General features: G+C 48.7%; 4 protein-coding genes across 4 annotated transcripts; 2 read left to right on the top strand and 2 right to left on the bottom strand.

Moving 5' to 3' along the window:
* Positions 1-30: 30 nt before the first annotated feature.
* On the bottom strand, positions 31-542 carry TREMEDRAFT_17734 (uncharacterized protein; the record flags this gene model as incomplete). Its single annotated transcript, XM_007003741.1, has 3 exons — positions 31-192; positions 242-403; positions 447-542. Coding segments are annotated over 3 exons (420 nt in total), but the record flags the coding sequence as incomplete, so codon positions are not given.
* Positions 543-728: 186 nt separating this feature from the next.
* On the top strand, positions 729-2,752 carry TREMEDRAFT_38632 (uncharacterized protein). The gene is made up of 8 exons (XM_007003879.1): positions 729-843; positions 1,118-1,183; positions 1,232-1,412; positions 1,458-1,923; positions 1,971-2,260; positions 2,306-2,376; positions 2,419-2,481; positions 2,529-2,752. The coding sequence occupies exons 1-8, from the start codon at positions 836-838 to the stop codon at positions 2,575-2,577; spliced, it is 1,194 nt and encodes a 397-aa protein (XP_007003941.1). The 5' UTR covers positions 729-835; the 3' UTR covers positions 2,578-2,752.
* Positions 2,753-2,961: 209 nt separating this feature from the next.
* Positions 2,962-3,864, bottom strand: TREMEDRAFT_71470 (uncharacterized protein). The gene is made up of 5 exons (XM_007004298.1): positions 3,822-3,864; positions 3,609-3,681; positions 3,436-3,457; positions 3,354-3,392; positions 2,962-3,312 (listed from the first exon to the last, which is right to left on the bottom strand). The coding sequence occupies exons 1-5, from the start codon at positions 3,835-3,837 to the stop codon at positions 3,076-3,078; spliced, it is 387 nt and encodes a 128-aa protein (XP_007004360.1). The 5' UTR covers positions 3,838-3,864; the 3' UTR covers positions 2,962-3,075.
* A 455-nt stretch (positions 3,865-4,319) lies between these two features.
* Positions 4,320-11,176, top strand: TREMEDRAFT_38635 (uncharacterized protein). The gene is made up of 30 exons (XM_007003880.1): positions 4,320-4,661; positions 4,724-4,984; positions 5,084-5,376; positions 5,421-5,505; positions 5,556-5,624; positions 5,667-5,845; positions 5,895-5,975; positions 6,038-6,206; positions 6,272-6,347; positions 6,394-6,469; positions 6,516-6,618; positions 6,664-6,730; positions 6,774-7,302; positions 7,451-7,519; positions 7,598-7,754; positions 7,805-8,075; positions 8,189-8,287; positions 8,332-8,388; positions 8,440-8,598; positions 8,642-8,707; positions 8,751-8,820; positions 8,865-8,962; positions 9,016-9,095; positions 9,144-9,227; positions 9,271-9,309; positions 9,356-9,372; positions 9,414-9,552; positions 9,668-10,564; positions 10,634-10,816; positions 10,943-11,176. The coding sequence occupies exons 1-30, from the start codon at positions 4,527-4,529 to the stop codon at positions 11,036-11,038; spliced, it is 4,704 nt and encodes a 1,567-aa protein (XP_007003942.1). The 5' UTR covers positions 4,320-4,526; the 3' UTR covers positions 11,039-11,176.
* Positions 11,177-13,167: the final 1,991 nt, after the last annotated feature.

Below are 13,167 nucleotides of genomic sequence, written 5' to 3' on the forward strand. Positions count from 1 at the left end.
TGTATGTGAGACGACAGACCGATTAGCTACAGGTTGAGCCAAATAGAAGCTCAACATTCCAGCATAGGTGTGAAGTGTTGACACATCGTCATAAGGAGGAGAAGGTAGGTAAAGTTCAAGCTCATCCAAAGCTTGACGATGTCGATCATGTTTGATGAGATGAAGGACTAAAGCAAGTAGTAATTGAGGTTTCTGATCGTCAGACATGTGCAATAACAACCTAATATGATGAAGGACACACGTCATGATCTTTGGCCGAGAGTTGCAATGTCCTCAACCACCTTTCAGCTTCACGATTGTCATCTGTAAATTGAGACTGCCGGATGGGGATAGAAGGTACAGCCTGCAGGACTTCTAATCCCCAATACGATCTTGTTTTCCAATCGACTTCTCGACATTGAACCTACTCATTAACCCAGACGAAATGAATGCAAAACGAAACATACCAGGATGGACCAGGCCCGACGAGCGCGATCGAGATCCCCTCGTACTAGACATGCGTGAAAGAGGGAAGACAGATTATGCAAGTATATGGCCCGTATAGAATTCGGCTGATAGGAGTTGTTTGGGAGTAACGGATGGCCAGGCATTCATCTGCGATCTGCGAGCTGCCTGAAAGAGAGAAGTGGAATTGGGTGAGGCCGGATCGGGTGCCTCGCCGCGGCGTTAATTGTAATCCCGATCGCTTTTTTCGCGGCACTGAAAGAATTTGCAGCAACCACTTTTGTCCCTTCTTCTCCCCATAAAACCCATTCAAAAGTTTCATTCTTAAAATCACACACTCGTTCGCTCCTCTCATAGAGAAGAGAGCGTTCATAAAAACACAACAAAAATCATGGCAGAGTGAGTGGTCTTGATATCCCTGTCAGGTATCCTGAGTGGTGGCGATCGTGCAAGGTGGCCAAAGGGGTTGGCAGGGGTCATGTTATACCATATCATCTCCATGTCGATTATGCAGTGTGGACGTGCACATCTCGGGAGATCGGCCACGTATGTCTCTCTGATCTCTGATATGGGGATTTGATCAAGGGTGGCAATGTGAAGGATGGAAGGAAAGATGTCGCTCTTCCATTGTTCTTCTCGATTTTTGGTTTTCGACTACATGCTGACGCGATAGCAACGAAAATGGGCTCGAGCTCAGCGCCGAGCTGATCGAGTCCAACTGGGATCAGATCACTGACAGGTGAATATCTCACAACGCTTCGCTCTGTGCAGAATTGAACGAAAACAGCTTTGACAACATGGACCTCAAGGCAGAGCTCCTCCGAGGCGTGTACGCCTACGGTTTCGAGCGTCCTTCCGCCATTCAGCAACGTGCTATCATGCCTATCATCACTGGACGTGACTGTATCGCTCAGGCTCAATCTGGTACTGGTAAAACGGCAACTTTCTCCATCTCCATTCTGCAAAGGGTATGTACTATTTTTCTTAGTTTCGTTTCGAACTGACACGTGCAGATCGACACTACGGTCAAGAAGACTCAAGCTCTCATTCTTGCGCCCACTCGTGAACTGGCTCAGCAGATTCAAAAAGTTGTCATTGCTCTTGGCGACTATCTCAATGTCGAATGTCACGCTTGTGTCGGTGGTACTGCAGTCCGTGAGGACATGGCCAAGCTCAACGAAGGCCCTCACGTAGTCGTCGGTACCCCCGGTCGTGTTTTCGATATGATTAACCGTGGTGCCCTTCGTACCGACGGTGTCAAGATGTTCTGTCTCGACGAAGCCGATGAGATGCTCTCAACCGGTTTCAAGGACTCCATCTACGACATTTTCCAACTCCTCCCCGCCGATACCCAGGTTGTGCTTTTGTCTGCTACCATGCCCACAGATGTCCTCGAGGTGACTAAGAAGTTCATGAGAGACCCCATCAGAATCCTTGTCAAGCAGGATCAGCTTACTCTTGAAGGTATCAGGCAATTCTGTGGGTCAACCGCCATATATCTTGTTCCCAATGCTGACAGCTTTCAGACATCGCCGTCGACAAGGAAGAATGGAAGCTCGACACACTTTGCGACCTGTACGAAACCGTCACTATCACTCAAGCCGTCATCTTCTGCTCGACCCGTCGCAAGGTCGACTGGCTCACTCAGAAGTTACACGAGCGCGAGTTCACCGTCTCTGCTATGCACGGTGAGATGGACCAGGCGCAACGTGAGGTCATCATGAAAGAGTTCCGTTCAGGTTCATCTCGTGTACTCATCGCCACTGACCTTCTGGCCCGTGGTATCGATGTTCAGCAGGTGTCCCTCGTCATCAACGTAAGTGCACATGTTTAGACGACATACTATCTGCTAACCCACCAGTACGACTTGCCCGCCTCTAAAGAAAACTACATCCACCGCATCGGTCGTGGTGGTCGTTTCGGCCGAAAAGGGTTAGTTCTCTCTCTTCGTTCAAACCTCAACTAATCCTATAGTGTCGCTATCAACTTTGTCACGACCGACGACCTCAAGATGCTCCGTGAGATTGAGCAATTCTAGTGGGTCTTATTTTTGCTCCTGGTACCGGCGTATACTGATCTCGCAGCAACACACACGTCGATGAGATGCCCATGAACGTCGCCGACCTCATCTAAGCCACTCTTGTTAAATCATCATCGGGAGTATCGATTTAATATCACCACCTTCTTCCCCTCACATCAAATCTTCATCCACCAGCGGTCTCTCTCTGTCCCCCCGACCGCCATCTCGTCACTTTTTCCTGCCGTCATGTGTCCATCCTACTCCTGGTCTTCTCGTCGTCGCGGCCGCCGCCCTAAACGCCTCTGTGGCGGTCGTGTCGCTCTATTCTCATCGTGCTCGTCTCTTTCCTTTTCCCGGCTCGGTCAACGATTTCGTCTTCCCGATCTACAAAACTTTCGAATCTGCATGGCAATCCAAACAAACAAACAATCAAGCATTGGAAGTTGCAGGTCGTGAGAAGTGGACGTTTGAGGCGTTAGTTGGCCTTGTCTAGCTAGTGACTCGTAGATCTCTTGGCATGCACTGGCTCGTACATATATATATCACGATTGAGAAATGTCCGATTGTCACAAGATATATCATCTGTCCGCCTTATGCTCTACACTGCAATATCACACTAATCGATGATCAGATTCTGCTGCCCAATCCCATGGCCCCGATTGTCGTCTCCGTACCTCCTCGGTCCCAGGCGGAGTATCCAGATCTGATGAGGCGGGGGTGGGGGTTGGAAGAGTGGTTAATGAAGCTAAGGAAGAGGGCTGAGTGGATGTGCCCTGCCTCCTGGCTAATCTCTCCGCTTTCAACCTCTCTAGCTCTTTGTGCAGCTCCGGACTGGTTTTGGGCGGTTTCTACCATCAGCCTCGTTTGCGTATTAAGAAGTATCACTAACAAAGGTCGATTCGTACGGAGGCCATACTATATCTCTGTACTATGTCTGTCAGTGAGACGAACGAGAGTGAGGAAAAGCTTACAGGTCTGACGTAGGTTTCGTACCTATCTATCAGTCTATGCTCCTGCATGATACAGAGTAGAGCGGCAAAATGGCAATGGTAGGACACCAGACACGAGGCAACAATGTCCAGGGCCCCCAGGGGACCATGTCGTTCATTATATGTGTTAAGGGTTAGTTGTAGAATAGACGTACCATTCTGGATCACCGAATTTATACATGACCCATATGGGAAAGAAAAGGTAGACACCGAACTTGAAGACTTCCACTGACAGTGTAAGTGTACATCTTTCTCTTTGCGTCATTCGAAGGCATGCGACTCCTGAGATCCGGTCTTCTCCCCCATTCACTATGATCTCAATGTACGGGTAGAGAATTTGATGCTGATTTATCAAGAGACAAGCTCACTGTTGGGACCCGCCATGGTGATTGTGACTTGCTTAACTCTGGTCAGTCCCCAAGATGAAGTGATCATTGGCGATAAAGTGGAACTTTGCGGGAAAAAGAATCTTTGTAGGCGTGCAATCGAAGGAATCGACGAAGGAGCAAGCCTATTTAGCTCGGTGATCGACTGACGCGTGTGCCCCCGGCTAGCGCTAAGGTTAAGAGGATTCTGAGATTTTGAAAAGTCCTCAAGCGTTGGATGACCATTCCTTGCCTTCTCACCTTCGTTTTCTCCTCTCTGATTATCGAAGACACCTCTGATATTCTCACAGATCGCAGAACACTCCCACAGTCATTCTGGATATCTCTGAGGGGTTAGATTGTCATATCACTTGATACTTTATTCGATAATTCTCTCCCACCTCTTGCACATCTGCATCAGTGGGGCACCATGGTGAGTCCTTTCCCCTCCTGCAGAAATCTCTCTGATATCAACAGGACCTTCTCGATCTCTCCGATGTCCTCGTGGCTCGGATACGTACCATCATTTCACTTCTAATCATCCTCATTCCTCACATCGTGGCGCTTCCATTCCTCTCCCCCATCACCCGGCCGATCAAAAAATGGTCGGCCGATATCGTCCCTCTTGAATCGCTCATACCTCCCGATCCTCCTACACCTAAGCAAAAGGAAGAACTGGAAAAATCAAGATGGTCACTATGGAGACAAATGGTTCTGGTTGGACTGGCAGCGATAGGGATGAGCGTATGGACTGGGGTGTTGGGCAAGGATATCCTCGATGTGACACAAGGAGAGGCTCGTGCGGAGACTTTAGTACTTGCTATTGGAATGGTCGTCGTTTGGGTGAGTCTACAGAAGCTTATAATGCTCGACATATGAGAGTTGGGAAGAAACTGATCATGAAGATGTATCTGTTTGCGAGACCGTTATTCCGACCGCCAACAACCCCACCATGGCCTTTATTGACGACTTATGCTTTACTATGGACCATGTCTATCGTGACCCTTTGTCTCGCTTGGTATACCAAAGCTTTGACTGGTCACTCCGCTCCATGGGCTACGAAGGGGAGGATCATCTTGGAAGTTGGAAACCTTTTACTCACTTCCGTCTTGGTGTACGTCGTAGGAGGTCTTCGTCTTGCTACACCAGAAGCAATTGCCCTTTTGGTACGTCTACACTTTCCTTTGATCAACATCTGGTTGTCCTTGCTTTCTACATTGTGCCATACGAAGGTAAGAGGCATGGAAAGATGTGCTAAGTAATAGCCATACTCTGCGCCAGACGATCTTGTCACTCTTTCTTCATGGCTTTCCTTCAGATGGGTCAATTCATTCATAGCGCTTGGCTCCTCTCGCGAGCTTCAACCTGAGGACGTTCCAAAGCTATCACTCCGAATTCAAACCGCCATCTGTTTCGAACGGTTCAGAGAGATCAAAGCGAGCTCCCTCTTGTGGCAGGTTCTAAAAGCGAACAAACTCGACATGGCAGTCGACTGTCTCTTGACCATTGTCAGTGTCGTGATGAACTATGCAGCTCCATTCTTTCTCAAACGTATCCTGTAAGTTTGATTGTATAACATGAACCAAAAGCTGACGCACAAAGAGACGGATTGCCTCAGGGTGCCACCAGAGCTCTGCCACAAGCTTATGTCTACACATTCCTTGCGCTCATGGCCACTGTTCTCAAGGTATGCATGCATACCCTCATTATGTTACTTACCATCGACTGACATTGTAGGCTGTGTCCGATCTACTTCACTTGTGGCATTCTCGCCGTGCCACAACACGCATCAAAGCGGAACTCATTGTATGTTTTTGTTGCAATCACTCGTATACGCTGACAGTCTAGGCGGCTATTTATGATAAAGCCCTCAAACGTCGAGATGCCTCTGGCGTGATCAGTGCCAAAGATGAAGATGACGCGGCAGGGCCAAGTGCGGGTGCGCCGGGAGATAAGAAGCCTGAGACGAAGAAGAGTAATGCCGAGTCAGGCAAGGTTGTCAATCTCATGGCGGGTGATGCTAATCGGTGAGTCGTCATCATAATTCTGACCAGTTTGATACTAACAACATTATAGGATTGCCAACATGGTCTCTGGAGCATACTGGCTTTACAGTAACCCCTTTGAGATTATCATTGCCGCCAGCTTCCTCTTCAAGTGAGTTTGCATGTCCATAGAGCTTTTCAAGCACGTAGAAGATGACATGCTGACACATTAAGCCTGCTGGGCTGGTCGGCATTTGCTGGTATTATCGTCTTAGCCATCGCAGCTCCACTCAACACACTTGTTTCGAAACGCAGCATCGCTATCACTAAAGACTTACTCAAAGCTCGGGATAAGAGGATAACGGTGATGAATGAACTCATCGGCGCTATCCAGTTCATCAAGGTGAGTATCGTCATGTCTCTAAAACATATCCTCGTAGTCACCTTTTTTGGCTGATATGTACGCAGTTCTTTGCCTGGACTGAACAGTGGAAAGGCAGAGCAGCGGATGCTCGTAACAAAGAGCTCAAGCAGCTGATCCGATGTGAGTTATCGTCATCTTCGTACCATGGCATGGACTGATCTTGCAGCTTCGATAAACAGCGTCATCTTTTCCCTGCTTTGGTCTCTGGTTCCCATTCTCGTGACCTTGCTCTCATTCTTCTGGTCAGTCTTTTGTTACTCGACGTGGTCATAGGCTAATGCTTCGAAGTTACATCGTCATTGAGAAAAGAGAACTCACTGTGTCAGTTGCGTTCACTTCCGTGTCCTTGTTTACTATGTTGCGAATGCCTCTGAATATCTTACCAACTTTTGTGAGTCTCTGCTGATCAAACTTGAAGATAAGCTCAAGAGCTCAGATCGTCATGATCCTCAACGCCATGGTTTCAGTCAAACGTATTGACGACTTTCTCCAAGAGGATGAAGGTAGGCCATGTCCACTGATACCTGGAACAACGCTGACACAAAGTTCCTGACTGGGTCTCTTCAATCAAGCGCAAAGACGATGGTCATTCTCTTCCACCCAAGATCGGATTTGAGAACGCTACGCTTCGTTGGAACAGTGGCGTCTCATCTTCCGAAGCTCCAGTCGGACCTCCAAAGCCTACGGTCGCACAGACTTCCCCTGCTCAACCTCCCAGTCCTTCCATCTCGGATGGGACAACTGCCGTCTCCCCAGATGCTCCCGAGCCTGTGTTTACCTTGGCCGATTTGAACGTGGACTTCCCCATTGGTAAGTTGACAATCGTTACTGGTCCTACAGGTTCTGGTAAAACAGCTGTGCTTATTGGCCTTTTGGGAGAAATGGAGTTGGCGGAGGGGAGGAGCTGGTTACCGAAATATCCTACGCAAGTAGACTCGAAAACGGGGCTGAGAAACTCTGTGGCGTACGCGGCTCAGACACCATGGTTGCAGCAGAAATCGATAAAAGATAACATCTTGTTTGGAGAAGAACTTGATCAGGTGAGATACGAGGCGACTCTTGATGCTTGCGCTCTGTCAGTGGTCTTGTCTTCGTCCTATCATTGCTACTCTCTCTCTCATTCCACGTCCGCCTTCGCATGAACAGATGTTTCTGGCCTGTAGACCGGTGATGATTCTTCCTTCGGTCGAATGTGGGCGTTTGAGCTGGTTGCTAATTGCTAGATTGCCTGACTTGGAGGTATTAGAGGATGGCGACGCGACTGAGATCGGAGCCAAGGGTGTTTCATTAAGGTCAGTCGTAACTCTATTGCCCCTTGGACATGTTGTCCGAACAAATTCACCGTGAGGGTTCAAAGTTGACTTTCATAGTGGAGGGCAGAAGGCCAGAGTGGCGCTCGCTCGTGCAGTATACTCGTACACCCAACATCTCCTCATCGACGATCCTCTCGCAGCTGTCGACTCTCACACCGCTCGTCACCTCACAGACAAGTGCCTCAGCGGACCTCTGCTCAAAGGTCGAACCGTCGTAAGTGTCATTCTTCTCCATTCGGATGTTCAATTTGGCTGAATCCCTAGATCATTGTATCTCACCATGTGGAGCTTCTTTTGCCCACTGCCGACTACATTATCCGTATGCTTGACGGACGTATCGACGTCCAGGGTACTCCTGCAGACCTCAAAGCCGCGGGGGACCTCAATGGTCTCATTGCCTTAGAGCAAGCGGAAGCCACCAAAGAAGAACCCGTCACTACCGACGAGACCGTCGAGAAGGAGATCGAGGTCGTCGAAGGTGATGAACCGAGGAAGGCGGTGAAAACCAAAGGTCCGGGAAAGAAGTTGGTACAAGGTGAGCTCAGCCGTCCCGGTCTCTCAAATCCTATCGTGTTCGACGGCGACCAGGGGAGCCTGTTGCGATGTATCATGTGACCAGCCGTAAGTCGAGCAGGAGCTGATGTGCAGACGAAGAAAGGGCTATAGGGAATGTCAAATGGGAGACGTACAAGCTTTACATTACAGCAGCAACGTATCATACCTGGTTTTGGATAGCGGTCTTGCTCTGTGAGTTGTAGACTGAGAGGTCGATGTACGTGCTGACTCGAAAGTCATCAGTCAGTTCACCGAGATTGGAGAAAGGTTCTGGCTCAAAGTCTGGGGTGAAGGTCAGTTGGCCGGGACTTGCCTGATTACTTTGACAAGCATCTGACTTGCAGCGTATACCACATCTTTCAAAAGTGTTGTCGGAGTGTTGAGACCTTGGTCGATTCATACCACCCCGGAGTATCACCATTCCGACATTCATCAACACTTTCTTCATCACTCCGTGCTTCCCTCTTCCAATGACACAGTCAGCGTGCTGGCCTCCATCCCGGGTGTCAAATTGTGAGCTTATTTAAAACGTCTGGCGGTTCTGAGCTGACACAATCAGACCATCGGCCGTCACTCACCCAAGCTTCTACCTCACTATATATGCCGCAATCGGTAAGTTTCCATGTGGATGCAGCGGATATAGCTGACACGTCAGTATTGGGAGATGCTCTGATCAATGTCGTGTCTTCAGGAGTGGGAGCTTGGTCGTCGTATCGTGCTGCCAAGTGAGTCTGATGGGGAGGGAGAATGAAACACGCTTAACGTTCAGGAACCTGCATAATCGTCTTCTTGACTCTGTGCTTCGTGGCACCATTCGTTTTTTCACTACCACTCCAGTCGGGCGTATCGTCAATAGGTTCTCCAAGGGTACGTCTTTCACACCATTTCGCGTTTCTGTGCGGTGATGCACTGACGGCCAGATATTGAAACCATCGATTCATCTCTCAATTCTGGATTGAGAACGGTCATCATCTACATAGCCAGCTTGTTTGGAGCTATCGTGAGTTGAGTCTTGCTCATGCTAGTTGTTCCGGGTTGATGGAGACAGGGAGTGGTAGCTGTGATTGTCCCGTGGTTCCTGTTGCCGGCTGCTGTCATCAGCTATTTGTATTGGCATTATGCGGTACAATATGTGAGCACATTTGCCTGCTCAACGGTTCTCACTGACGATTCAGTTGCGAGTGGGTAGAAGCTTGAGGAGACTCGAGGCGACTGTAAGTCTTTCTAATGCATCTATATGCTCCAGTGCTAACGCCACAGTCTCGCTCTCCCATCTTGTGCGTATTCCAAGTCAACGCTAATTGATGCTGACCATCAGCTCTGGTTTTGCGGAACTTCTTGACGGTGTGGTGTCCGTCCGAGCATTCTCGGTCGAAAGGCGATTCATGAAGACTCTCTGTCAGCAAGTGGATGAAACCAACGCGGCCTTCTACTATGTGTGGATGGTGAATAGATGGGTGAGCATTTGTTCAGCTTCCCTTTGTCCTGTAAACCTAGCCATCAAGTTGTTGGCGCCAATGAATCTCTGATCGATGAAAATTGAAGCGGGTCGAGGTTCGAGCTGATGGGCAGCTGCTACTCCGCTTTGATCTCCTCGGCGCTTTATCAGTCTTCTTTACTACCCTATTTGCCTTGTCCGGTGCGGTCCCGGCCGGTTCAGCAGGTATGGCAATTCTCTCCGCTCAAGGATTCGTCTCCGCCTGCTATTGGGTCTCTCGATTCTGGGGGCAGCTGGAGATGGACTTCAACTCCGTCGAACGTGTGCAAGAATATCTTCATCTTCCACAGGAACCTCCTTCCGTCATTCCCTCTCATCGTCCTCCCGCGTACTGGCCTTCATCCGATAGCGGCAAGAACTTCCTGGTCGCTGAAGATGTTGAGATCAAATACGCACCAGATCTGCCCACTGTATTCAAAGGAAGCTTCACTATCGCTGCTGGCGAAAAGATTGGTCTCATTGGTCGAACTGGCAGCGGAAAGAGTACACTGGCTATGAGCATGCTCCGATTTACCGAACCTCATTCCGGTCGGATCATCCTGGACGGTATCGATATCACCAGTATCGGAGTTGATGACTTGCGCTCAAGGATCACTTATATCCCTCAGGACGCTGTCCTATTCTCAGGTACAGTGAGGGACAATTTGGATCCGTTCAATGAACATACGGACGAGGAATTACAAGATGCGTTGAGAAGAGTGAACGTGGGAGGTCCGAGTACCCCTATCGAATCGGCAGCGCCAAGTAGGAAGCCATCGGCTCGACGATTAAATGAGTTGGTTGTAGATGGTAGTGAAGGTGATGATTTGCATAGGACGTCGTCGAGAGCGGGATCCAGTGTGACTGGGACAGGAGGAAAGGCGGGGATCACCCTAGGCATGGAAGTGTCGTCGGGAGGAAGTAATTTCAGTCAAGGACAGAGACAATTGATAGCCATGGCAAGAGCGTTGCTGAGGAGGTCTAGCTTGATTGTGAGTTCCATCCTTTCTTCTTTTAATGGTATCGCATTTCACGGTAAAAGAGTGACGGCTCATACGTAGATCATGGACGAAGCTACGGCTTCTGTCGACTTTGAAACAGATGAGGCAATCCAAGCTGCCATCCGAACAGAGTTCAAAGATTCCACTTTGCTTACGATCGCTCATCGGCTGTCGACTGTTATTGATTATGACCGTGTGTTGATCTTGTCGGGAGGGAAAGTTGAGGAGTTTGCTCGCCCGATAGTGAGTTCGTCTTACGGCAAGTCACTCATGCGGTGGATATATTTCCACGGTTCTGGTTCCATGGAACTTGACGAGGCCGCTTTCACCTGAGGCGGGACGTGACGCTGGTCATGGGCTGACGGATAGGAACTGCTGCGTAAAAGCGATTCATTGTTCAAATACCTATGCGAACAGTCTGGTCAATACAAGGAGTTGTACCAAGCGGCAGAGAAGAAGGCATAGAGGGAGAAGGGAGAGGAGAATGGTCATTCCTTGCAAGTTTGATATGAACATACGACATCCCTGATCAGCTGTATTCAAGGACCGCATATTCCCTCCGCGCGTATCATACCTTGCATCTATTTAGATACCATGTTGTGCATTTTTGCGCTCTACATGTAAAGACTTATTTAGCTCGTCCGAATCGGATATGCTCTGACACACGACTATCTCTAAACAATCGCCTGCCTTGGAGTTGAGCGTAGCGCGCAGCGTGAGGGGAACCATGTGACTCTGCCGGGTATATTTTCTGGGAACGGCGTATCAGTGGGGTTATTTGAATTTCCGGAGTGATCAGATAAGGATCATGATTAGCTGTCATTGAAGGATGACGCTGTTGCATGTTGCATGTTGTATGTCGCATGTGGGAAATATTCCGCGATAGATTGGGCTACTTCTCCACATGCCACCAAGCTCGACTTGGCAGATATCCCCAAGGTACAGAGTACGAGTAAGTCACCGCGGTGCGCGGCACCACCACCCCTGCATGCTGAGAACTACATGAACTCGTTTTCGAGCGGGGTTCACGCCGTTAGTTACTCCACACTCACTCGGTGTGTGATCGGTGATCACATGGAAGGGTGAAGACGTACGCAACTGTGTTCATTCGATGGAGGATTTTTAGACCTGAAAGAAAGCGTCGATCGCCGAAAGATAAAGTGAGTACAAAGTAGCTACTTAGCACCCTTCGGAACGTTCGGGAAACGTGTTCATGCACGATATGAGTCTAAGAGAATTTAAATAAGATCGGTCTGGGTTAAACTTACCAGCCTACGGGCTACGGGCAAACCGAGTCTAAGGGCTAGCGTTGCTAGCTCCATAGAGCCCGATTGAATGAAGCCGACGGAGATCACATGATCAAGTTCGATCGAGACTATGGAACTCGTCTGGAACTCTTGGATTGCGGATCGGAAATTTTTAGTTTTCTTAGATCAGGGTTTTACGGCGTACGGCGGGGGTAGAGCGGTTTTGAGAGAAGTAACCCCCCACGGAATATGAATTCTAGATTAAGAAGGAAATTTGTTTGAAATGGTACGTCACTTTATTCTTTAGTTTACAGCTCCATAATTCCATTATCTCTAATGAAGTCAATGATTTCATGGATCCAGCTTCTAAGCGAAAAAGGAGGGAAGTCGGGGAGTAGGACGTATACGCATGTTGATAGGATAAGGGTGAAAAGGGAAGAGAAATTGGGAAGGAAGCGCCACGATAGCCACCGACGGCCACTTGGAGATTCTCCCTCTTTTTTCCCCTTCTTTTGCCATTCTACCGATATGTTTTTTTACATGCTGCGGCCTGCGGCTTGGAATGATGTCAGGGTATTCCAAAAAAAAGGAAATGTAACATACGGTATGTCGCCAAGTCACGAATCCCAAGTCCCGAGATCCGAGTGTCCCAACGTCTGAATTTCAAGCCACCACCCATAGAGAACGGCGGTTTAAGGTCCTTCTACGCCTCTTGTTTTCTCTATACGTTCCTTCTTTCTTCTTTTCCTCTCCTCCCGTCTTCTGATACAAGTAACGCGTGACGCTCAACCGGAACTTGGCTTGGAATGGCGTTTTGAAAACGAGAAATACCCCTTGCCTTCTTTCTCCACCTGGAAACACCACTCGTACCTGTCTATGTACCTGCTATCAGTCTGTTCGCCGTTGGAGTAGATCAAACGCCAGTCGGGTTTCAAAAACGGGTAACTGGGTAATGTGTCAGATGTGGACGTCATTATTTCGGACCTTTTATATTCCGAGAATCCGACACGTATAGACCCTGTATTGATGGTAACATTTTTTCTGGTCAACTTTTTTTTTTCTATCCAAAAGTGCGTCGGTGAAATCAGGTTTCGATATATCATAAGCGTAGAAGCAGAGAAAGAGCGGGACACAAGCTATCTTCAGGTCGGAACGGTCGTCAAGGTGATAAGGTGCATGGGGTACAACGTGTGCAACGTCGTCGACGATACAAAACAAGACGAGAGATATATATGATTACAAGTTTTGAAAGTTGACGCTAAGTCGCCAAGGATAAGGAATTAGGCTAGAAAGGGACAATCAAAAGTGGATCAAAAGCCATATGATCATATGATCTCATGTCATATG

This window comes from Tremella mesenterica (assembly GCF_000271645.1).
Source record: "Tremella mesenterica DSM 1558 unplaced genomic scaffold TREMEscaffold_4, whole genome shotgun sequence".
In the NCBI taxonomy this organism is placed as follows: domain Eukaryota; kingdom Fungi; phylum Basidiomycota; class Tremellomycetes; order Tremellales; family Tremellaceae; genus Tremella; species Tremella mesenterica.